The sequence below is a fragment of the Hoplias malabaricus genome, chromosome 13 (genome assembly GCF_029633855.1).
Source record: "Hoplias malabaricus isolate fHopMal1 chromosome 13, fHopMal1.hap1, whole genome shotgun sequence".
Lineage (NCBI taxonomy): Eukaryota > Metazoa > Chordata > Actinopteri > Characiformes > Erythrinidae > Hoplias > Hoplias malabaricus.
The window spans coordinates 28189627-28213484 of record NC_089812.1 but is presented as its reverse complement, the minus strand read 5'-3'; the positions used below and the strand labels follow the sequence as shown (position 1 = coordinate 28213484).

Below are 23858 nucleotides of genomic sequence, written 5' to 3'. Positions count from 1 at the left end.
TCATTGGATGTTTGCACTGTTAAGACTTTTAGTTTGTAGGAAGAAAGGATGAGGTAGAGGGTGTAAAATGAAATTGAGAAATGTGTGTGTGTTGGCACTATTGTTACAGGGCCGAAATCAATAGCAGTTGCTAGTTCTTAACTGGGCAATACATTAAACTGAAAGAGAAGTGAGGAAAAAATATTCTAAGAGACATGTCTACATTATATGCCCCCAGGTTTGTAGTCAGCTCTTCCAGTGAGTGATCTCCCCTACTTTAATGCACACCTATGGCACAAGCATTCACTTGTGTAGGTGAACTTTGTTTAATCTCAGTAAAATGCATTCACAATAGAATGTGTTGCCCTGTAGCAGCTGCACATGAGGTCACCATGCTGAGTAACAAGCATGAGCAGTGGAACTGTGTTCTCTGACGTGACAGAGCTCGGAATTCCACTGAGTTTTATCAACGTGAGTAGAAATTATATTTGTATTCCAGAACTAATCATCCAGCATGAGAGTCTGACCTCTCTATTGCTCTTGTGGCTGAATCTCATCAAATCCTCACAGAAATCCTCAAACAAAGAAGACTAAAGCCTAAGGAACACTATTTAATCATTTTGCCTTAAAATTACAGCTTCAGAATTGTTGTGATTCTTCCTTTACTTGTAATATGGAGAACAGAGTCTCTGACATTGCTACTCTGGGTTCAGCACTGCAGAAACTACACTACGTAACTTCTGGGGAGGGTAGAATATATTTTTATACTTTAACTGCACTTATAGAGTGAACAGCATGTATTTTTAAATCTGGATTACTTTAATTACTTGAACGATAGGCGTCTTCTCGTTAGCATGCCCTAGGTTCCTCTCTGAGTCTGTGTGATGTAAATAGACTCTGATGTGTGGTGCTCTGGATGCAGTGCTACAGTGTCTCACTTGATGACGATTTGTGTAAATGACTGATTTAGATGTAGCTGCGCCTACATGTCTTATTGTATTAGAATAATCAGAACTGAAGATGAGATGCGAGTTGCCAGGCAGGCTAATGGTCTTGCAGTAGATTTGCAAAAACATTCTGACAGCTGTGTTGACTCTCAAATGAGCTTTAATAGTGGTTTACTGGTTGAGAATAAACAAAAGATAGCCTCCCATTTGCATTTGTAATGCACCCTGAAGAGCCTCCCCCACAAATGTTATTTTAACGTTAGACTTTGTGTTGAATTCTCAGATGAACTCAGTCACTCTAACACTACAGTCCTCAGACTTGGAGGGGGCACTGACAGTAGGACAGTTGTGTTCATCGTGACCCCTCTCCTTCCCACCCCTCATCAGAAGTAACGCACTCATCGTAATAAATGTGTTCACAGCTTTGGGATGTACAGTGCATTAATTACTGTCACTGCAACTAAATGGTGTTCCTCTGCGACATTAGCTGTGGCAGATGACTTAAATACTGCAGTAAGAAGGTGACTTTGGTGCCAGCCAATAAATCGAATTGTTGGGGAGTCCATGGAGAGTGGAGCTGAAAAATACACAAGAGATACTCCCACACAAAAGAGAGCAAGAGAGTGGGGGGGGGGGGGGGGGGGGGCGAGATGAGAGAGAGAGTGTGGAGGTATGGAGGGAGTAGGAGAAGGCAGAAATAAGAATGGGATAGAAAATAGAAGAGAGGGATTAAAGAGAGAGAAACGAGAGCATGGAGGGAGAAGCATAAGAGTGGAAAAAGATAAAAAAAAAACAGTACAGAGTATAGAAAGATTCATGGGAATGAGAAAAGAGAAAAAGACAAAGCGAATAGTGAGAAAGAAATGAAAGGACAAAATGGAAACGTGAAAAAAGAAAGCCCAAAAAGTGGAGAGAATAGAAGAAAAATGGGATTTGGAAGATGACAAATTACAGAGATAATGAAAGACAGGAAACTTGGGAAGAGAAAGTAGGGGAAAGGAGAAAGAGAGATGAGAGCAATAAGTAATTAAAAAGAGAGAAGGATTTGGAATATGAGAGAATTTAAAGTGGACATATTATACCTCTTTTTAAACAAGTTAGAATAGGTCTATGGGAGATACAAAACATGCTCATGAAGTTCTTTGCACAAAATCACGCTCACATAAAGAGATCTCACCAGCTCTAATCTTTCCAGTTTCAGTCCCTTCCAGAATGAGCCGTTTAAGGGCTCTGTCACATTGTATGCTGATAAGCCGTTGCTGGCTACGCTCCATCCATCCCATGTTTAAGCAGGTGAGGGGTGGTGCTAGGGTGGTTCTATGCAAATTTCCTTATTGTGACATCACTATAAAGGAGCCATCCAAACAGCTTGTAGAAACATATGATTCCTGACACATACGAATCACAGAAAACGGATGTTTTTTTGTTGTTGTTGTTGTTTTTTCATGCTTGGAGTTTTTATAAGAGCAGTAGATGCCCAGGTGGAAATACAAAATCATGCAAAATGCAAGTTTCACATAATATGTCCCCTTTAATGGAAGAGAATAACATCAGGGGAGAGAGAGAGAAAGAGTGAGGAAGAAAGGCTGGCAGAGGTAGAGGCAAAGAGAAGGTGAAAGGGGAAGAGACAGTAAGAAATGGGGATAGGAGAGAGGGAGATTAATTAAATGAGTAATGGCTAACAATGACTACACTCTGCAAACTTTTACATTGTGGGGGACGGCTGTATAACTAGGTTTATCCCTTGGGAACACACACAGCAGTGAGCCGGCACCTCCACAGCCAAAGCTCCTGAGAAGTGTAAAGACCACTCATTAGCGCCACAGTAATGCAGGCAGGATCATGCTGCACGTAGGCGTCCTGACGCATCGCACAGAGCCTGGAGAGAAAAGACGCACCTCCCTCTGTCTTCTAAAGTTGCTTAAATCAAGCTATGATAGATGCTTAATGCTGTTTTCCCTTCCTATTTTAAACCAGCGTCTGTGACTCACAAAAATAGCGGGGGCTCGCCAGAGAGGAGAACACCATGGTGATGTCACATGATGCAACACTTCTACATTTGACCTCTCCTAGAAAACATGGTCATTCCAGGAAAGAATGGTTTTTTTCACTGGGACAAACATTGCATTATAATATTAGACCGTATTTACATTTATAACATTTGGCAGACGCTCTTCTCAAGAGCAATATGGGAGCTCTGCTGAGAACCTCTGGCAGTGAAAATAATTTACTCTACAAAACGACTGCTGGGCTGAGATAAACTGCACAACTTTGGCTTCCATCATATTCAAAAATTATGCAAGTAAAACTGCTGTTATAAAAATTGACCCAGTACAAACACTGATTTGCTCATTTAACTGCAATTTTAAAAAAAGGCAAAGCTGCCTGCTTCTGGTTCTTAAAATCACCCACATTTAAATTACATTCCATCAGAAATGTTGGCACATTCAATAGAACCAAAAATTGCATGGCTACTGTGAAAATGGGTTAATCACAGAAGTTTTGAATCATTCAATGCACTGTGTCAAGTAAAGGGACTTGTCAGAATGATTCAAATTAATGCTGTCAATGCAAATTGAGGGTTCAATACTGATGTGGCAAAAGGGGATTAGATTGAATAGCATTAAAGCAGACCTTTTATGGTTTCCTCACTATTCAAAAAGCAAGGACTCTCTTTTTACTGGAAGGCGGTTGAAGTGCTCGGCCTTGATACGTCTTTTTTCAATGAGTGCAGTCAGTTCTGTGGCTAAAGCAGCTGACAAATGTGTTAATTGAATGTAATAGCACTATGTTGAAAATGGCAAGTGAAGCGCCATAATCTGCCGGCAGTGTGTAGTGCTTGCTGTTTCTTCTACTGTATCATCTCTTTCGCCCAGTTTTTTTTCAATAGCTCTCCACTTTGCTATCTATATCACCCATCTCCCATCCTCTGAGTCAGGGAGCAGGTTGCCAGTAGTTATTAGGAGGTTGAGGGTGTGTGCGTGTAAATTTGTCTGGCAGCATGGTCCAGTCTAAGGTCACTATCAGTCACTCCTGTCGGACAGACGGCGTAGATGCTGTATTGGATTGACAGACTAGTGGAGTCGGATGAGAAGAATGTATGTTTTGCCTTTACCAGACAGGATTGTTCACACAGCCACAGTTTACACATCATAGGCATATTGCATGCATTCTAAATATTTTACATTTACAGTATTTGGCAGACACTTTTAGCCAGAGCAATTTACAGTTTGACTAATGCAGCATAACCCTCTAACTCATGCATTATAACACAGAACGTTGCCAGACTTTACCCAGAGGAGCTGTATGTGTCAATGCAATTGTATATAACGTGTGCCGGACATTACTCTGCATATCCAGCCAGCCCCCTACTATCAAGTCTGGGTAATACCAGAGTGAGTGCATGTGTGAATAGAGCTGCTAATGTTCTGGATAATCATGTTGTCTCCAGGAATCTCCTGCACACACTCTCTCCTCAAACCTAAAGCTCATGGAAAATTTCCAGATGAAAATGCATCTCACACAGAAAATCTCCAGCTGTACATTGTATGTGTGACAGGGACAACTCCGGAAAATCCAGATCTATTGCCCAAAATTATTTCAAAGATCTAACGTGACAAATATTAGTGGTCTTACTAAAGGACAGGGAAAAATACAATTAAAAAATGCCTTGATTTTTAAACAATATATTGTTGTTTGTTTTTGTGTTTTGTGTATTTCATCTTCATGTTCTCCCTGTGTTGGCATGGGTTTCCTCTGGGTTTCCCCCCACAGTCCAAAAACACATGTTGGTCGGTGGATTGGCGACTCAAAAGTGTCCATAGGTGTGAGTGAATGTGTCGCCCTGTGAAGGACTGGCACCCCCTCCAGGGTGTGATCCCACCTTGCGCCCAGTGATTCCGGGTAGGCTCCGGACCCACCATGACCCTGAACTGGATAAGTGGTTACAGACAATGAATGAATGAATGAATGAATGATGAATTTCATCTCAGTTTTCATCAAAGAAAAACAAAATGGTAACTTTAGAGGAGAAGGAAAAAACATCATATATTTCAGTGAAAATCAATGTAAGAACATTTTATTCCAAGTAATTCTGGGGGGTTTCTATTGGTCATGAAATTTTTACACAATGTGAAAGATAGCTGCCGTCTACAAATGAAGTATTAAAATAAAATCTGACAAAAGTAGATATATGTGTTTTCTTTGGACAGCTATAATTTAAATTTGTTGTAGGTTCCTCATGCTAAAAAATAAAACACACTTTTAATATGGTATTGGAAAATCAAGCACATCCTTTTACATTTTCTCAGATGATTGCTCTCTGAACTAATAGTCTTCATATTTGTGTAATTTATCAGTATTCTCTCACCATTAACGACACACAGTGCACATCAATGTGCTGCCAAAACCTGTCTCACACCAAACAGAGATGGGATCAATTCCATCCAGGTAATGAACTGAATCAGTCTCCCAAATGTAATTTATCCCCCCCAAAAAAACTAAATAGAACTGCCCTCGACACCAGAAAGAAGTGACTTGAATTTACAACGTGAAATTCCTCTTGTCTGTTGTGGAGGCTTTTTCTCTTAACCAAAATAAATGATGCAGATGTGGAGGAGAGCCACGGTGACAGACCTTGGCTGAACACAGCTGCAGGGGAAAGGCAGCCCAGGCTTGTGGAAGCAGCTGCTCATCATGTGGTCCTCCCCAAAATGTGTTTATACACACATTCATGGCCTCTACAGTGTGGTGCACTAAGAGAATGCTGAGATGAATGGCTGCGTTTTGTTCTGCCTGTTCCATTGCTCTCTGTTGCTTGCCTTTGTGTAAGGGCTTCCCTGTAGGTTTCAAATGCAGCCGCCCGGACACCAGGGGCTTGATTCAAAACACAGAAATCTCTGGAGCTTTGGGATTAGAAAGTTTGCTAAGAAATAAAGTAGGCCACACACTTAATAAAATATACTTGAGTTCTTGATATTAACCCTTGGCCTTATTTTACTTTTTTGAATAGTGTAATTCAGTGTATTCGTAGTTACATAAAAACCTTTGAGAATCATAGCAAAATAAAAATAACAAGTCTAAAAGTCTATCTAGGTTAGTCTTGAAATATTAGCTTTGGACCTAGTTCTGAACTTATCCCAAATTCATTTGAGAGTGCCTTGGGCCAGCACGGTACAATGTGACTGCATTATCAGATGACTCAAAGAGATCATGACAGCTCTCTGTGTCCTCTTGTCAAGGGCTCAGCCCTATGAGAGCGCGCCAATCCCCGAGATTTTTGCAGCCTGTGTGCCAAGGTCCTTTCTGGAAGGCCCCCCGTGTCGGTGTGGCTCGGGGAGGATAGAGGCCTGACTCTTGTGTGTTATTGCATTAGACCCAAGAGCCCTCCAGCTCCTGCCAGTCAAGCTTTTTTTGTGGCGGAGCTTTTCCAACATAGGGCTAAGCCAGAGGAGGCAGCAGGAGCTCGGGCATGTTTTTGGTGCTCTAGCATGTTAGGGCCTATTGTTAGGGCAGGATTACCCATTTTACAGTCTGCACAGCTGCCGGCTGCACTAGTCTCCCCACTCGACCTCTGCAACTGACCACACACACACTAGCATCTCCCTGTGCACCACTTCAGCAACTGGGGACATGTTGGTACAGAATTATTACGAGAAATCCTTTTTCATATTTATAGTCAAGCCATGACGTTATGATTTCATTTGCTGACAGACCAGGGGTCCTAAATTTTTCATTTACAGAGGCAAAACTGAACATTTGTGATAAATGACAAAACAAGAGTGTATGAGAGTGCAGTTCAATTTAAAGGAGCTTAAAAATATCAGTAGCACAATAGAGCCAGCTGTTATTACTCCATAGAGGTCACAATTATGTGATACCAAGGGCAGGATGTACTTTGATTTTAATCTTTTCTTACTTGTATACCATTAATTCAAGCTAAGAAGTACTGTCAAGGGTACAGACTCCACAACTCTGAGTCAAAACTACAATAGACCAAGGTAAAATAGATAGACTACATGGCCTAAACTTGTGTACACCAGCTTATCCAAAATTTCGATGATCACGAGCATCGATGGGTATTTTGTCTCCCTTTGCTTGAATAACAGCTTTGTGTTCCCCCTTTACTTCAGTAATAGTTTCTCCTCCTCTGGGAATGCTTTACACTAGATGGAACAAGAACTTTTGTGCTGTCAAGTGCTGATGTTGGGCGATTAGTTCTGGATGAAATAAGCCACACCAACTCATCCCAAATGTATTGGATATTGCCCAATCACTCCCGAGAATGCCGTTCCACTACTTCACAGCAAAGTGCTGGTGGGGTTTATATACCTCTAGCTGCACCTTTCTCAATCGCTGTGCCACGGTTTACTTTCACGTTGTCGACTGGGGATGAGGTACATTACCAAAACCGTGTTTGTGTGTGTGAACTCTCACACCTGGTAAAATAACATTGGCTGACTGGGTGGGCCTTGGTCCAGTTTGGACCTGTGGCCATGCCTCTGAGTTGGAAATGTCCAAGAGAAAAAGTATTTGGACCTCGCAGCCTCTAAAAATTCTCAATGAGAGATTTAGTATTCTCTCTCTATTTTCCATCAGAGTCTTTTGAACACTATTGGCAGAGAGAGACGTGGACACAGCCAGCGCAGCCAAAAATGCATTTAATTCTCAAGCAAATTGTTCTATAAACAATCCACAGCTGATTTACAGCTGATTACAACTGTCTGTGTGTTTAGCTGCTGAGGGTTTGATTTTTGTAATTTTGTTTTAGATTTTAGAAGGATGCCGTGATGGAAAAGAGGTTGAGAAACACTGTTCAAGCTGACAACTTCCAGTTGGCACTGGGCATCATGACTTGAGGCTCATGTTCCATGTCTCTAGAGCATCCCACATTGTATCTTGCTTTTCTTGGGATTCTGAAAACTGTGTGTGTGGTGTGTGTGAGTGTGTGTGTGTGTGTATGATTAATTGTCTCTGTCCAGTGGCATGAGTGTTGTGAATTGTTTGTACATCTATATGGACATTGTGTTCATCTTTTAGTTCAAACAAAATTTAAATAAACCAGTGAAGATTGAACATTGTGTCAGTGGATCTATTTAGAAAACTGTCATTTTTAATCATTCCTATGATTGTACATGGAGTCCAACAAACCCTTTCGTCAACATCTCTCAGGGGCAGTGATGAGAAGCTGAAGATCAAGTGTGGTGATCTGCCTCTAAACCAGCTCAGCCAAAACCCCACAGATCCAGCAGCATAATCGAATCTCTCCACAACACTGCATCTATTGTCTGGTGGACTGGCCTGAAAAAAAAAAAAAAATGGAGGGGGTCTTGACCAGGTTTCGACTAAAAATGCGAAAGAGAGATGGACAGCAGCAAAAGGGAGATAATAGAAAGTGAGAGAGGAAACAGACAGATGGGCGGATCAGATTTGTACGCTTGCTAGCAGAGTGGTGGCTTTTGTCTGTCTGCTCAGAAAAGACCAGCTTCAGAAAAAAAAACTTAGCCAGAATCTACCTGCACATAATCAGGGCATGAAAGTTCTAAGGTGTCTGTGTCAGAGCAAGGTGCTCAAAAGTACAGCAGAAAGGATCAGTGTTTGGGATTTGGAGGTTGTTTTTATTCAACAGAACTGTGTAGACATGCACTTCTCAGGCAGTCACATCAGCAGGCTATGGAGGTCTCTCTAGCTCAGAAAGACTCATTATCACAGCTCCAGAAAATATGTTATGCTTGAGCAGATGTCTACGCAATCCAGTATTTATGTTTACTGAAGTTTAAAAACATCCTGGATAATTCCAACAAATCATTATGTAGAGAAAAGAAAAACAGACTGAACTCAAAATACACCCAAACAGGGGAATTCGGATGAGGCTTCAGAAGCTTCTCATTCACTAGTATCTCAGGTTAAACATGGCTAGCTTTCATTAGCTTCCCAAACCAGACTCCAACCTCTCAGAGAATCTGATGCATTTTGTTCCTGATTGAGGCTTGAGACCACCTACGCGGAAAAAATCTGAGCTACCTTGCGCAACACCGACAAACCATTTTTAAAATGGGGCTACAACAAATAAAAAAGCAGGGGGTGGGACACACACACTAAATGAACTCTGCTTATGCAAAATGTCTTCTTTGTCAAAATTATGAAATGGTTTAAATGGGTTTGCTTCCCCTGAAGTAGTCTACTTTAAAGTAGATGTTGCAAGATTTGTTGAGGATCTGTTGAATAGGTGAACATTAGGTGAGGCTCAATACCTCAATACCTGTGGAGGATTCAGATAAATGGAAAAATGCATTCTGCATTTAACCAATCCCTGGCAGTGAATGCACACAAACACAATAGTACACACACACAAACACCAGCAGTAGACAGCCATCCCCAGCACCTGGGTTTGGGTGCACTTCAGTTATGGAGGTTGAGGGAGGGAGGAGAAAGTGCTGTTTCTTCAAATTTTCTTTAAAAATCAATAGATTCTAAGTGGTGTGCTACAATCCCTTACTTGGAGTTTACATCTAACACAAAAGTGATTCAACTGTAAATACATGTGTAAATACTTTGTTTCAGGTGGGAGTTACTGTTGTTGTAAAACATCCTTGGGCATTTCCACAAAGAGGTATGGACCTATGTTGGTTGCTTATAAAACAAATTGTGCAGCAGAAAAGGGAAATATGGTCAATGTTTGTAGACATATAGACTTTAATATGCTTACATTTTTATTTATCATCATCATCTTTTCAACTTCAATCCATTTCAGGTTTGTGGTGAATGATCTTTGATGATGTAAGGAATTAATTACGTTTACATTTGAGTTAAATTCACTACTGACAGCTGAAAGGCTTGTTGTCTTCTGCTGTGCACAGTTAACCTAGCATTGCAAAGTAAATCGAAGTACATCATGTTATGTTATCAAATAATTGCAACTTCTGTGGAGTAGAGTTTGGAGACAGTATCTCTTTTAAATTCCATTAACCCTGAATTCACTCTCTCACACTTTTTCATGTTTTATACTGCTGATAACTCAAACTGAAAAACTGAACGAAAACGTGGTTCTATTTTAAAGAGCTGCAGATGAGAAATAGAGGGTCTTCAGAAGTAGAAAAGCTGGGTTATCACATGAACAGAAAGAAAAATGTCTTCATCTGTTCATGTACTGCAGTGACAGTCATCAATTACTACAAATCTGCACTGTGACCAAGTTGTGACAAGTTATTAATGATTACAGAACGTTTCCATTTAATCTAAAACAGTTGGGAAGCAACAGAAGCTGTCTGACACACACACTTCCTGCCTATCATTTATCATTCATGAAATTCTCGTAAATGTTTCATGTACAGTATTCTGGAGTTCTGTTAGAAATGGGGGTAAACTGTGTGTGGTTTAGTCAAGTGTAAGTTGATTGGGTTGCCTTTTAAATGACCACCTGGTTCCATCCAGTGTGAAGAACCTGAGGTTAAAGAATTTAAACGCCATTACAAATTTTGTTTTGACAATTTAAAAAATGACATTTGCAATTTATTGAATAGAAATGACCATTTCTAATATTATCTGTTAATTAGGGCTAATTAGAGGCTGTCACTACAGTAAAGGGGGACTAACTACACATTCATAACCTTCATTTCAGAAGAATTGCTGGTTTGTGCAATACACAGTAAGTCATTAAGGCAGGAGAATATATTACATGGACTGTTTTTGATATTGAATACACAGTTGTGCCTGTTTTCATTTGTTGGAAAAATTTCAGTAGTTACTCTGCTAAACTGGCCACTTCAATGACTGCAAATTTTCTGCAGGTTTCTGAAACTAGCACCTTTTAAAAAACCTCTTCCATTATGGTTATGCTTTAATCAACTGAATAGAAACACTGAAGATATCTTTTTGTTTTTAAAACAAAATCTGAAGATATAAACCAGGAAAAAGGTCTCACTTATAAAATCCACTTGATCTTTTAAAGACGTGTGGAGCAATTCGACATAAAGGTATTTTTCTCTCTGCTCCACAGTTTAATCATATCTGAGCCCCAGCTGTTTACCTGCCCGGTACCTTATCTAAAGCTGCCATGACTACAGCTAGCTTTCATTGCCTATTGTATTTGCACAAAGCATTTTCACCTTTAATTTCAGCTATTATATTTTAAAACCCTTGGAAAGGCAAAAGGGCAAGACATATTAAAGAACTCTTTTACTGAGCTGTAAATTCATCCTCACATTTTTCAACTTCTTCAGTGTTCTGAAAATGTCTGAAGAAGGTGAGAAAAAACAATCAACACTCAATACACAGAGGTCAGGTCACATGGTCAGAATCAGGTTTCTGGATGTTAATGTGGACAGAGAACAGGCTGTTAGGTTTATCACATGGAAATGTATACAGAGCATGGCTTTACCATCATTTGTATCTGCTTTGGATTTAGCGTTTAAAAAAGAAGCAGACGTACATGTCACATTTGCGTGATGACCAAAATGTTGCACTGAAGTCTCAAGTCTGCTTCTGGAGCAAGTATTGCACAAAAAATGTCATGCCAATGGGCGGCACGATGACACAGCAGGTAGTGTCGCAGTCACACAGCTCCAGGGACCTGGAAAAAATAAAAACCAATGTGAGCTGAACAGTGTTAATATGAATAACAAAGCTATGAAGAAAAATGACCTTTTTTTCTCAACCAAATCTATGAAACCTGAATAAAAAAGAATAATTTTAAAATGAGATCTATGATGAAATGTTTTGATTTTTTTCCAGTGAATAAAAGCTAAATGTTTGTTTGTTGTTTTCAGGGTGACAACACTCTGAAAAAGATTCTTTGGAAGCTACTCTTCACTAACAATGTTTACTTTCACTACCATTGCTTTCATACAGACTCTGAAAAATACAATGGATATTTCAGAGTAATGTCTGCCCCATGATGCAGGACAGTGAAGAAGAAAGAATTGACATGTGCAATTTTAAACCAAAATCTCCTCACATTCCTAAAGGAAATCTCTTTCTTCCTCATAAACATGTGACACAGTGGCAGATACTGTGGTGCGTTGTGATGATTTTTCTGAAAAATTTACATTGTTAGTGAAGATGAATCGACATCCAAAGAATCATTTATTCAAGTGTCGGGGAGTTGCTTATATCAACTGTTGGCCAACGATTCAAAGAGTTGAAAATGTTGGAGTCGACAAGTTAAATAAACCATAATTCCATAATTTGGGATGTTAACCAGTTTTTAAAATGTAACATAACTAGTAAAATAGTAAATCCTTTAAACCTACATGGTAAAAGGAGGGTAGTTTATTTTCTAACGGACTGAAATTAGACTAAAACTAACAATTATTAAATTACTAAAATGAGAATACAACAAATACACATTTTATTCAAAAGTTTAAGACTAAATCAAATATAGTTGCTAATTTTAACATTGACCTAAAGATGCATCTGTGAAGGACTGGCATCTCCTCCAGAGTGTGTTCCGGCCTTATGCCTAGTGATTCCGTGTAGGCTCCGGACCCACCACAACCCTGAACTGGATAAGCGTTTACAATGAATGAATAAAAAAATGCATTTTAACACCTGCAGAAAAATCGAATGAAAAGGTTTTCTTTGTAGAGGAAGTTTTCTCTCACCAAAATTTGCTGTTAATTTGCCCCTAATTACTCATCCATAAAGACAGGATATTTATATATATACTTGCTTAGCCAATGGGCAGCTTCAGTTCACACTCAGACATGATGTATGAGATGGAGAGGCACTTCCTGCCATATGTACCAACTTTGAACAAGTGAAAGCAAACATAATGAATTTGTATTATGAAGGAAGTCGACAGCGGTGCACAAAAGCAAACCCACAGGATTGCGTCTCATTCAAGCACTTTACACCCCCCACCTTCAAGCACTTATATAAAGGGTCCTCATCTGAATCAGTGTGCTGTAATCTCCACCATATGTACACTGGGAGAAAGGAACCGGAGGGGGTCCACACTGAGAGGAACTTGAGAGATGCAACTAGCCATGTAAGAATGTAGAGCTGCATGGAAACCGAACAGATGGCACAATCACACAGATAAACACTGTCACTTCAATAAAAACGAGGCACGCTGGCACAAGTTTGACTGAAGGATTATGGTAGTCAGTCAGTCTGAGTGTCAAATAAAGATTAAATCAGATAACAGCACTTACTCTGAGTGTAAACTCATCTTCTTGCTGCTCATCAAGGCATGGATATAAAAGCACAGAGATTTGAAATGTAAGAATCCATGTATGAACTATTAGCCTGCTTGTTATTTTAGAAAATATATTGTCACTGTCCAAATAAAGACATATATCTAAAATGGTAACGTTACAGGAGAGAGAGAAGGAAAAAACAAAAAAGAAATCCTTCTGAACTTTCATGGAAAGTCAATATAAAATTACTATGTAAAAAAAGTAATTTTAGAGTATTTTTCTTGATCCATTCACACTGAAAATTTCACGTAATGTGTGAAACTCAACTGAATGTTAATTATTGTTTATTTATTGTCCGCTTCATTTAAATAGTATTGCAATTTTGGATTTGGCAATATCATAATACCTACATGTGAAATCATGACAAAGACACAACAATCAACCACAAAATACACCACATATATGATTTAGCAAATATACACGACTGCACGCCTCAAAACAACTGTTTTCCTTTCCTTGCTGTTTTCTTTTGTTTTCAAATTAAAAAATGGAGAACAGATTCACTTCACCGTTTAAACTCTTTTAACTCTGTGCTCTTTCTGGAGCTTCATTAGCTTGTCACGTCCTCATACATCATCACGGTTCATGCTGAAGTACCTGCTGTTCTTTGGTTCCAGCTGGAAACCACCCTTTCATGTCCTAGAACCTTATTATGTTTGAGGTCTGAGAACTGGAACCAAACCAGTTCAACGTTGGTGGAAAAGAGCTGTCAGGCACCTTGCCCATCTTTCTTGTAAGCACTGACATCGATGCTAGGATACGAGTGTTTTGCAGAGTAATACTTGAAAGCTCCCAGCCAATCACATTGCAGGCACATTGCAAGCAACTGTGGTATAATTGCGTTTTCTAATTTTTTTATGTGAGAGAACAGAAACGGTGCCCCAGACTTCTGCGTGCAAATGTATAAAAGTGAAAGAAGAGGAAGTAGATACCGGGAAAGCATAGGGGAGACAGCAGAGAGAAGAAGAGTCATTAAGAAGTTTCTGGAGAGACCTGAGGCAGAGGATTGAGGCAGATGGGTTTCAGAGCTTAGTTTGATGTTAAAGCCCAGAAGGAGCTGTATTCAAAGATGTGTTTGGTGCTCTCTCTTTGCTCCCTGTCCTCTCTCTCCATCTTTAGCACATGCCCTGGTGTAAGGGATGGTGTGGAGGGTCAGAGGCACTGTCAACACGATACTCTTTAAACACATTCATGCTGGAGGGAGGTCAGGAACCAGCCCAGAGCTGTGGCCATTCCAGGAATGCTTTTTTGTAAGGGGTCCACAAATTGACTACAGTTCCTGCTGAGGGCATAAATAAAGAACTTTAAATTCTGAGAGCTCTGGAACCAGTGGGATGTCTTTGAGGTTGAGAAAGACAGTAGTTGTGTCGGGAACATATCAGGCTTACCACAAGCAAACTGCATTTGAATGCTTGAGTGCTAGGTTTCTGTGGCTTATGATTAATTTACCAGTTGTCAATGGTCATTAGATTTTTAGCTGTTTGAGTTCCAAACGTTTATACACATCTCTTCTAATGAGTGAATTCAGCTGCTTTAGGATGCACCCATTGCTAACTCAAGTGCCCCACTGCATATAACCTGTCTATATAATCCCCAAAGCAATGGCCCCCCAGCACTGGGTTTGGAGAAATCGAACTGTGTTCTCTGGAAAGCTCTACTTCGTATATTTGGGAAGAGTTTCAGTGGTGTATGTAATGCTAATGCTTTTGTGGCTGAATGCAATCAAATGCTCCCATCAAGCTTCCCTTTGGGTGACGGACTATGAGGAGTTTGGTAGATTAATTGGCTACTCAGAAGTGCCAGCGAATTGGACTGGGGCCCACTCCAGGGAGTGTTCCTGCCTTCTAGATTCCATATAAGCTCTGGACCCTAAATTGCATAGGTGGTTGCCCCACCACTTCAAATTAAATACATACCAGAGCATCTCCCCAGCATTGTTTTACAGAAGCCTGCGACGAGCATCTGCATTCTAACCACAGCGCTGGATGTAGACGCATGCTCCATATTGATGCTCTCGTCAGGTGCTGTAGCGAGGGTCAGCATGCAGGACAGGGCAGGAAAGCTCTCGAGTGATGTTAGATTGCTCAGGAGCCCTGGACGCTGTGATAGGTCAATTCATCATGCCAGCGTTGCCCTTGCAGAGCAAGTTACAGGACTCAGGGCTTCACTGAGTTTTATAACATCAAGAGCACTGGGTCGGGTTCAGTCCAAGAACTGTAAAAGCGTCCTTTTCTTTATTAAGATAGTAACATCCCAGGGATGCCAAGTGCATCTTAAATCACTAGAATCTGTTACTACACTGATATGAAAAGGTCTCACACACAGGCCTCAATAATTAATTAAACTGGTCTTGTTTTTAAACGCCTGCATTCATCTTTCATCTCTTCTCTTTATTTTACAAAGCTTAAATACCTGGTTTTGAATAATAGCAATAATTGTGCAAGGGAGGGCTTCTGGATTAAATACATCTCATTTGTTTCATCATATTCTAGTATAGGCATGACCACTATGATTGTATTTTATTATTGTTATTATTATTATTGCTATTACTAGTATTAGTAGTGCACTGCATCATTATTCCAATAGCAAAACTGATTAGAGTGCCCCCCCACACAGGCTTTAGAAATTTCAATCCATTTGTAGTGATTTCAGTATTCTGAGGGTGTTTTATGTTGTAATGTTTAGAAGAGCCAGCTGACTGAGCCAGAGGCTGTGTTGGCTCAGAGGGCTGTGTATTATGCTCCTGGTTTGTAAGTGTCTTGTACCAGAGAAGCCTGTGTAGGTTTTATAAGTGTCAACAATTAAAGCATGCAGTGTACCTTTTGTCTGCCCAAATTTTTTATGTACTTTTGCCAGTATTGTCTCCCTGCTGCACACTACTGTCCACACAACTGTTCACATTCCAGGCAACATCACAGCAGCCAGTCAGAGTCCCTTCAAAACATAATTCTACATTATTGATGATGCTTTTACATTAATTGGGTTACTTTAAGTATCTTGTCAAATCACAATGCACATTTCATGGCAAATGAAATAATACATATAGTCATTTACACTATGGTCATAGGTTTGAACATGCCTACTTCTGAAATAAAGGATATTTATAGGTAGTGTGTTCTCCTATGTTGCAGTAATCCACTCTACTCTACTGAGAACACTGCTGTGATAGTGTTCAGACACAAAAACATTAGTAAGGTCAGGTACTTATGTTTGGATAGTTAGTTTTGGATATTCAAAAAGAATATAAAGAGAGAAAAAAGAAACCTGTACTTCAACCCCTATCAAAGGTACCAGATGGAGCTCTATCACCCCAGAAATAGCTCATTCATTCATCCATTCATTAATTCATTCATTCGTTCATTGTCTGTAAATGCTTATCCAGTTCTGGGTCACAGTGGGTCTGCAGCCTACCTGGAATCATTGGGCATAAGGCAGGAACACACCCTGGAGGGGTTGCCAGTCCTTTCCAAAAAGAGTTAAAATAGTTAAAAGCCCTCTTCTGAATCTCTACATCTACATTAGAGATGCAGTGGTAACACAGATGTGCATTACATAAAACCTAAAAAATCTGTGTCCAGTCTAAACCCTGCACCATGATTTACATCTCTTTGGATCATTATAGTTTCCAGTTATTTTTCTGCCAAACTTGAAAACATGTCACTCATAAATCCCCGTGGAGAACACTCGTGTTCACCTTAATACAAAGTAGGCCGGAACATTTCTCTGCAGGCTTCAAATTGAATTTGATTGGTTATGATGCATGCTTAGATAACATCTAAAATGCTCAAAATGCCAAGCTCCAAAATTGTGTGTGACGCACATGTAAGTTCACACTTCAGCATCTCGTCCAGCTGTACTTTGCAGGAAAAACACATCTGTGCACTGTACCCACGTCAGTGCCCTTGTAGACGATGGTGTTAAATATGAATGAAACAGATGCTGACCTCTTTACTTTTGCTTCACCATGAGACATTCCACTATATGCTTTGAGGTTCACAAACTTGGGCTTCTGTTCCGAAATGCAATCCTCCTTCCTCCACCCTAATGTCTCTTTCTCTAATTTTCCTACTTTTTCTCCATGCAGGTGTTTTCCATCTGGATTACACTCATCTCTGGGGCCATGGCGGAGCTGACATGTGATGCCCTGCTCCTGCTGTCCACCAACCTCACAGGTGAGTGCACTGTTCTACTGGCTTTTACTGTAACTGGTGAGCTGTGACTAGTTTAGATGTTTTTGGTGCACAATGTGGATAGAGTTATATTAAGGTACAGAACACTGCTACTGGACTCTGTGTTAAAGCTGCATATGCTCTTAAAAATACTCTTTAAAAAATACCATCTTAAATTAAAGAGACAGATCAATCTTTCCTTGATGACCACGAATGATTTTCTCACACTATAAAGTTACATACCACTTTCAGCCAAGAAATGCTGCTTTTTTTATTTCCATTCTCAAAAAAACAGCCAAAGCTACAACGTAGGCATATTCTGTATGGTAATATACATCGACATGTGGAATTGGAGCTCTCTATATTTTCTATGTAATAGAAGCATTGTGCTGTCTTTATAGACCCTTTTCAAACTTTTAGACTCAACACTATAAAAGGTGTCATAGCAGGAAACACTGGTCACATTTCTAATTAAAGTTATGTAATAACATAATTTTGGGAGTAGGACCATGCCCGAACTCCTCCTTTCAGCCCTATATACGTCATTTCATGTCACGTCATTGCACGTCACGTCATTGCACGTCACATCATTGCACGTCATTTCTGCGTTAGAAACTTGCTCCCAAAGATTAAGACAAAGACTTCTGAGTTCACCTCCCCGTTTCAGCCTCTAGGGGTGTGGTCCGTACTAGCAAAATGACAGAATGCTCATTTCTATACCTCACTGAGTTCATTTTTCCAAAACAGATCTGGAGAAAGAGGAGCATTATAATTCATGACCCGCATCTTTAGTTTATAAGATTTTAAACACCTCAAAACACTTTTCTTGTTCACTGATTCACTTATCTCCAGCACACAGCTCTAACAACAACCTGGCCATTATCAACACCATACAACACAACATTATGTTAGACAGCATAAATCATATAAAATGTCTAAATAATCATTGAGTATAACTGAACCTTTTAAAATGGCTTCTAACTTTCCTAACATTTTTATATTTGTATAATCTTTAAGCAGCTAAAATGGGTTTGTGTAAATTTGTGTGATTTTACCTTCGCAGTCATGCAGGTAATTGTCAAATGATCTAAACCACCATTAGAGAATTCTTATTTTTAAGAAGGGAGCTGGATTTTCCTCATATTATATTCAGTGATAAAAGTCCACCAAAGCCTGGGTTTATGTGTAAAATATCTCCAGCAAGTATTCACATTTATTAGCCAGAGAATGACCTCTTGTCCCAGTTTCTGCAAGGGATTTAAAAATGCATGAAGCTCATTTGGCTTCAAACTATATCATTATTTGCTGGACAAAAGCCTTTTAGGTTTGCCTTGAATGCACTAGCATATAGATTGATGGGAAATGGAGTTCAGCTACACATAACTACACCCTTCTGGTAGACGGTTTAGGGCACATATTCTCACTGTTCAATACTCTAAAAAATAAAGGTCCCCAAAGAGGCTCTTTGGAGTGATGCCATAGAAAGACTACATTTGGTTCCCTGAATAAGCTTTCAACCTTTCAGTGAACCATGATTGTAAAGGAACCACACCATGTAAAGGTTCTGTGCCAGTTAAAGCTGTGTCCTAGGACTGTGCATATGTAGAGACATTCGAAGAGACCTCTTATTTATTTGTGAAATCAGATACTTTATTGGAAATATTCAGTTGTACACACAGAAATGGGACACACACAAAAACTTACATGAACTTAAAGTTATCATGCTCAGTGCTAAGCACAGGGCTAGAGGTCCCAGCTCATTGGGCTATGGAGCAGTGGAACTGAAATCCCTGAAATTCTATCCAGCTGGAGTTGCATCTGCGATCCAGAATTAAACATCAAACATCAGTACCTGACTTTACTGACATTCTTGTGGCTGAATGCCATCAAATAATCGTGGAAATGTCCCACCATCAAATCTGAAGTATTTCCTGAAAAGAAGAAACCATTAAACTTCTTACCTACTATATTTTACTATTAAGAACCTTTATTTTAGAGCTTTGATGCCATATGGTGTATGTTCAGCAAAAAACTTAATTACAGCCATTATTTTTAAAATTATTTTGATGTTTATGATTTAAAAGTTCACTAAAAATGAAAAGGCCCAGCTTAAGTCATAGACATACCATATATCAGATGTGATTTCAGACTTTGCTTGCTTGCTTTTTTTGCTTGTCTCACATGTACCATATTACGGAAGGAAATAGAAAGACATCACTGATTAATGCAGTGAATTTTTGTTGTTTAAATCATGTGGATTAAACAGAAAGTTTATAGCACAGAAGTCACTGATAGAAACATGTGAGAAGGTATGAGAAGAAGACAACTGTTTCATACTGCTCTCATAACTTTAGGAGTTATTCTGGTTACTTTGACATTTTAATATTGCCAGGACTACATAGGGATAATTAGCACATGACTATAAATGAGCTCACTGAGTGGCACTTATGAGTTTGAGTATGTTTCAATTTCTATAGCAGAGCAATTAAGAATAGAGCTTTGTGAAACTGGTTCATTACATTGGTAAAAAATATTGTGCTGAAATACTTTCATTTCCAGTCTGTACAGATTAATACTGGAAAATCAAACAATCACGCTGTGTACTATGAACAATGACCCAGAGCCCTGTACTTTATGGCAACAATTCTTATATTCAATTGTTCAGAATACAGTGCAATTTTCTGTTGAATGTGTTCTGTTTCTGGAAGCTGAAAAATGGATAACCTTTACTTTAAGGCCGTTCAGATGGAAAATTACATGAGAAAGAGTGGTTTCTGATTTTTCACAATTGTACCTGTCATTTGTCACATCAAGTAAACTGTTCAGTCATCCAGGTTTAAAACTCCAGTATTGTACCTAACCTGCTATGTGTAATTATGGGGAATATGTTTTGGCATTTGACTCTAAAGATTGTAGTAATCCAACAGCCCCCATTCCTTTTAAAAGCAAATGTCTAGTGCAAATTTAAGTGGTAGCTATTTCACAATATGTTCTTTGAAATCTTTTATTCACGCACTTTATTTCTCTCATGCACAATGTTCATGGCCTATGTGAAGATTATGAAACTAACCATAATAGGCAATGGCTGTCAGACTGAATGACATTTCTCTAGGCATGTGTTTAAATCAGTCATGAAGGATTATGATAAAGAGCATTCGCCATGATTTGAATTAGCACACTGAAAACAATATTAGGCTAATCTGTAAAACAAGCACAGTGTTTAAAAGCTTTCACTCTTTGCTTGTCAAAAAGCATTACTCAAATTGAACTCTCAAAAAGCGTTACTCAAAGCTGATGAAATTATTGCAGGTTTCTTTCTTATGGGTTAAAGCTTCTTATATTATGGTTATGTTAATATTGTTAATATTCCTATCCACTCAAAATGGTAAATAAATATCAAAGTGCTTTTTATTCAGACTGAAGGATTTGGGAAATGTGTATCTGCATTTTGGCGGCACGGTGGCGCAGCAGGTCGTGTCGCAGTCACACATCTTCAGGGACCTGGAGGTTGTGGGTTCAAGTTCTGCTCCAGGTGACTGTCTGTGAGGAGTTTGGTGTGTTCTCCTGATTTGTGCTCCGGTTTACCTCCGGTCCAAAAACACGTTGGTAGGTGGATTGGTGACTCAAAAAGTGTCCATGAGGTGTGTGTGTGTCACCCTGTCAAGGACTGGCGCCCCTTCCAGGGTGTGTTCCTGTCTTGCGCCCAATGATTCCGGACAGGGTTCGGACCCACCGTGACCCTGAACTGGATAAGCGGTTACAGACAATGAATGAATGTATTTGCATTTGTTTTAAATCAGTACTGCAACTAAAATGTGATTTTTTTTTAATATAAAATAAGATACACTTGCTTTGTGTTATGTTAAATGTTCCCAGTAAAAACAAGAAAATAATACAAAATAGAATTAAACTTAAAATACTTGAAAACACTTTCAGATTGCAATTTTAATTTAAAAATAACTAATCATTCAGCCCTAGTACCCTCAGACTACACCAGCAAACTCCTCCACTGTAAATCATCATATAAAAACCCAGCAGAGGCAACAGATACAAATAACTAAATGAATAAAACTATAGCAGACTTGGATGTATTCATACACTCTATGATTAAAGTGTCCAAAATGCCACCAAACCTGCACTTTCGTCTGATGGCCAGAGCCAAATGATAAGATAATTACACAAGGCTGGAGGAATTCAGACAGTAATCTTCCACACAGCTGTGGAAACAAGTGCTCCACACCATGACCATCACAGAGCATTTAGAAAACTCAGAAATGTTGTTACCAGCTCTCAGCTTGCTGTTTTCTGTTCTGCATTGTCCAGAACACACCAAATCAAACAATTTTCCCGAGTTAATATCCACAAATTTTCATTGATGCTGTGCCTTTATCTAACAAAGATAAATTAGCCTTTGTTCTGATTTCTGTTCTGCACACTCGTTCAGAGATCACCCAGTGTAGGCATGGGCATATTTTAACTAGCCAGGATGTAGTTTTTAAAGACCAGGCCCAAGTATCTGAATGTCGGTGGCCAGTCATACAGTAAAAATGATCCAATTTATCTTGTGAATGAAAGTGATGAAAATGTAGTTAGATGATACAAGGAGAAAATGAAAAGCTCAAGGTTTTCTTTCATAGGAATTTGAAAAAGTTAACAATATGGTCACTTCTCACGGTGGCTGATGATTGACTAGCCACAATTATACAGACTCTGTCACAGTAGGAATTCAGTTGCAATATAAAACCAGACATTAATAATACTGTTTAGCAATATAGACTTGAAAGCTAAGATGTGGTAGGCCCTATGAATATTTGAATATTTTTGAATATGTAAGCATCTGAAAGATCAAAGGCTATTTAATCTTTGGCATTTTTGGCATCCTGCGAACATGCATACTTTTCTCCTCATCTACCAGTAAGTAATCACTAAAGATAACCAATAATGGTCCATGTTAATCATGCCATTATGGACCATCATGGACCATTATACCCAACGCCCAAACTATGGTCCATGATTAATGGCACACCTGAAGCAGCCAGCAAAGTGAATGTGCAATCAACCAGTTCCCCTTCACATGAATTTGCCTGATCAGTCTTTTAAAAAATGCTGACAGATTGTTCTTCAGAGTCATGCCACCGTAGACTTAAAATAACCAATGTTCTTTAGGGATAAGAGTCACTTTGATCACTAGGTGGGCAAAAAAGAAACCATTTAAATAACTAAATGTAATGGTTGCATGCAACCTGTAAACAAGGCACTGGAGCGCAGAGTGTGGCCATTTGCACATTTAAATACTGTTATTAAACACACAGATATACCATTGTAAGGCCAGTCAATGTGGTTCTCTTTGGATAAAAATGTAGCTTGATGTTTTTTTAGCCTTTTGGTTCAAAACAATATATAATCCCAACTTTCATTCATTCTTTGTGAAGTGGTTTAGAAGAGTGATTTGTCAACCATAAGAACTATAATTCAGTGTATGCACACATTTGTTTATTTATCTGGAGCTCACCCATTTACATACTTTGAAACAAGAAAACACAATCAGTTACTTGTGTGCTTCCCAAGTTAATAAACATAAATAAAGGATAAAGTGAGCCGTTCTGATTTTGTTCCCATTCTAAGTTTAGGTGGAAAAACATGAATTGTTCCACTCCTTCGTCTGAGTATCTCCATCACGCCACTGGACTTAAGCATATGTGAGAGCACAAAGATAATGTTAAATAGATTAAGTTAAACAAAGAATCGCATGGGGTGGACTGACACACACGTTGGTAGGTGGTTTGGCGACTCAAAATGTGTGTGTAGGTGTGAGTGAATGTGTGTGTGTGTGGCACCCTGTGAGGGATCGGTGGTTATAGACAATAAAAGAATGTGTGAGCGTGAGATGCCCTGTGATGGAGCCGCCCCTTGACCAGAGTTTGTCCCTGCCTTGTGCCCAGTGACTCCAAGTAGGCTCCGTACCCACCGTGATCCACAGGATGAACATAAAATCTATGAATGAATGAACAAATTTAAAATCCATTTAGAAAATCAGTTTCCACACAGATTTCTGTTGCACTGCAGGAGATGTTGTTGAGTGTGATTACACTTGTGACTGACAGCCAGAAGCGGAAAAGACTGAAAAATCTGCAATTAATTAATCAATGATAAGCCAATATTAGTTTATCAAACAGAAACAACTGTCTGACAAATCAGCCTCTTTTACACATTTGTTTGGGGTGAAAAAGAAAAAAGCTAAAGCATCTGGAGAAAGGCAAATTGAGATGTTATCTTTCAGTGACCATAGAAAATCACTGAATCACACCTTCAGTGCTCTCAGTAACCTGAGCCTTGTACCAGACTCAATAAATGAGCAACAGCTGAAGTGAATCACAGTTTGCTTCCAATTATGGCAGTGTACATTCAGTACAGACACAAGAGTTTAGAAATAGAATTAAAAAAAAAAAGACAACCACCTGTTCTTTATAAACTGCCAAGTATCAAAATGCTCAGCAGAACCAATGTAAAATGGTAAACAATAACCCCACAGGCAATCAAATGACACACTGGATGTCATTGAAGCT

General features: G+C 39.2%; 1 protein-coding gene across 1 annotated transcript in view; it reads left to right on the top strand.

The window, feature by feature from the left end:
* crhr1 (corticotropin releasing hormone receptor 1) overlaps positions 1 to 23858 on the top strand; it is a 123726-nt gene that overhangs the window by 29540 nt on the left and 70328 nt on the right. Inside the window, exon 2 of the mRNA XM_066641933.1 lies at positions 17208 to 17295. Within this exon, the coding sequence (XP_066498030.1) occupies positions 17208 to 17295 (88 nt within the window). The remainder of the gene's footprint in view (positions 1 to 17207; positions 17296 to 23858) is intronic.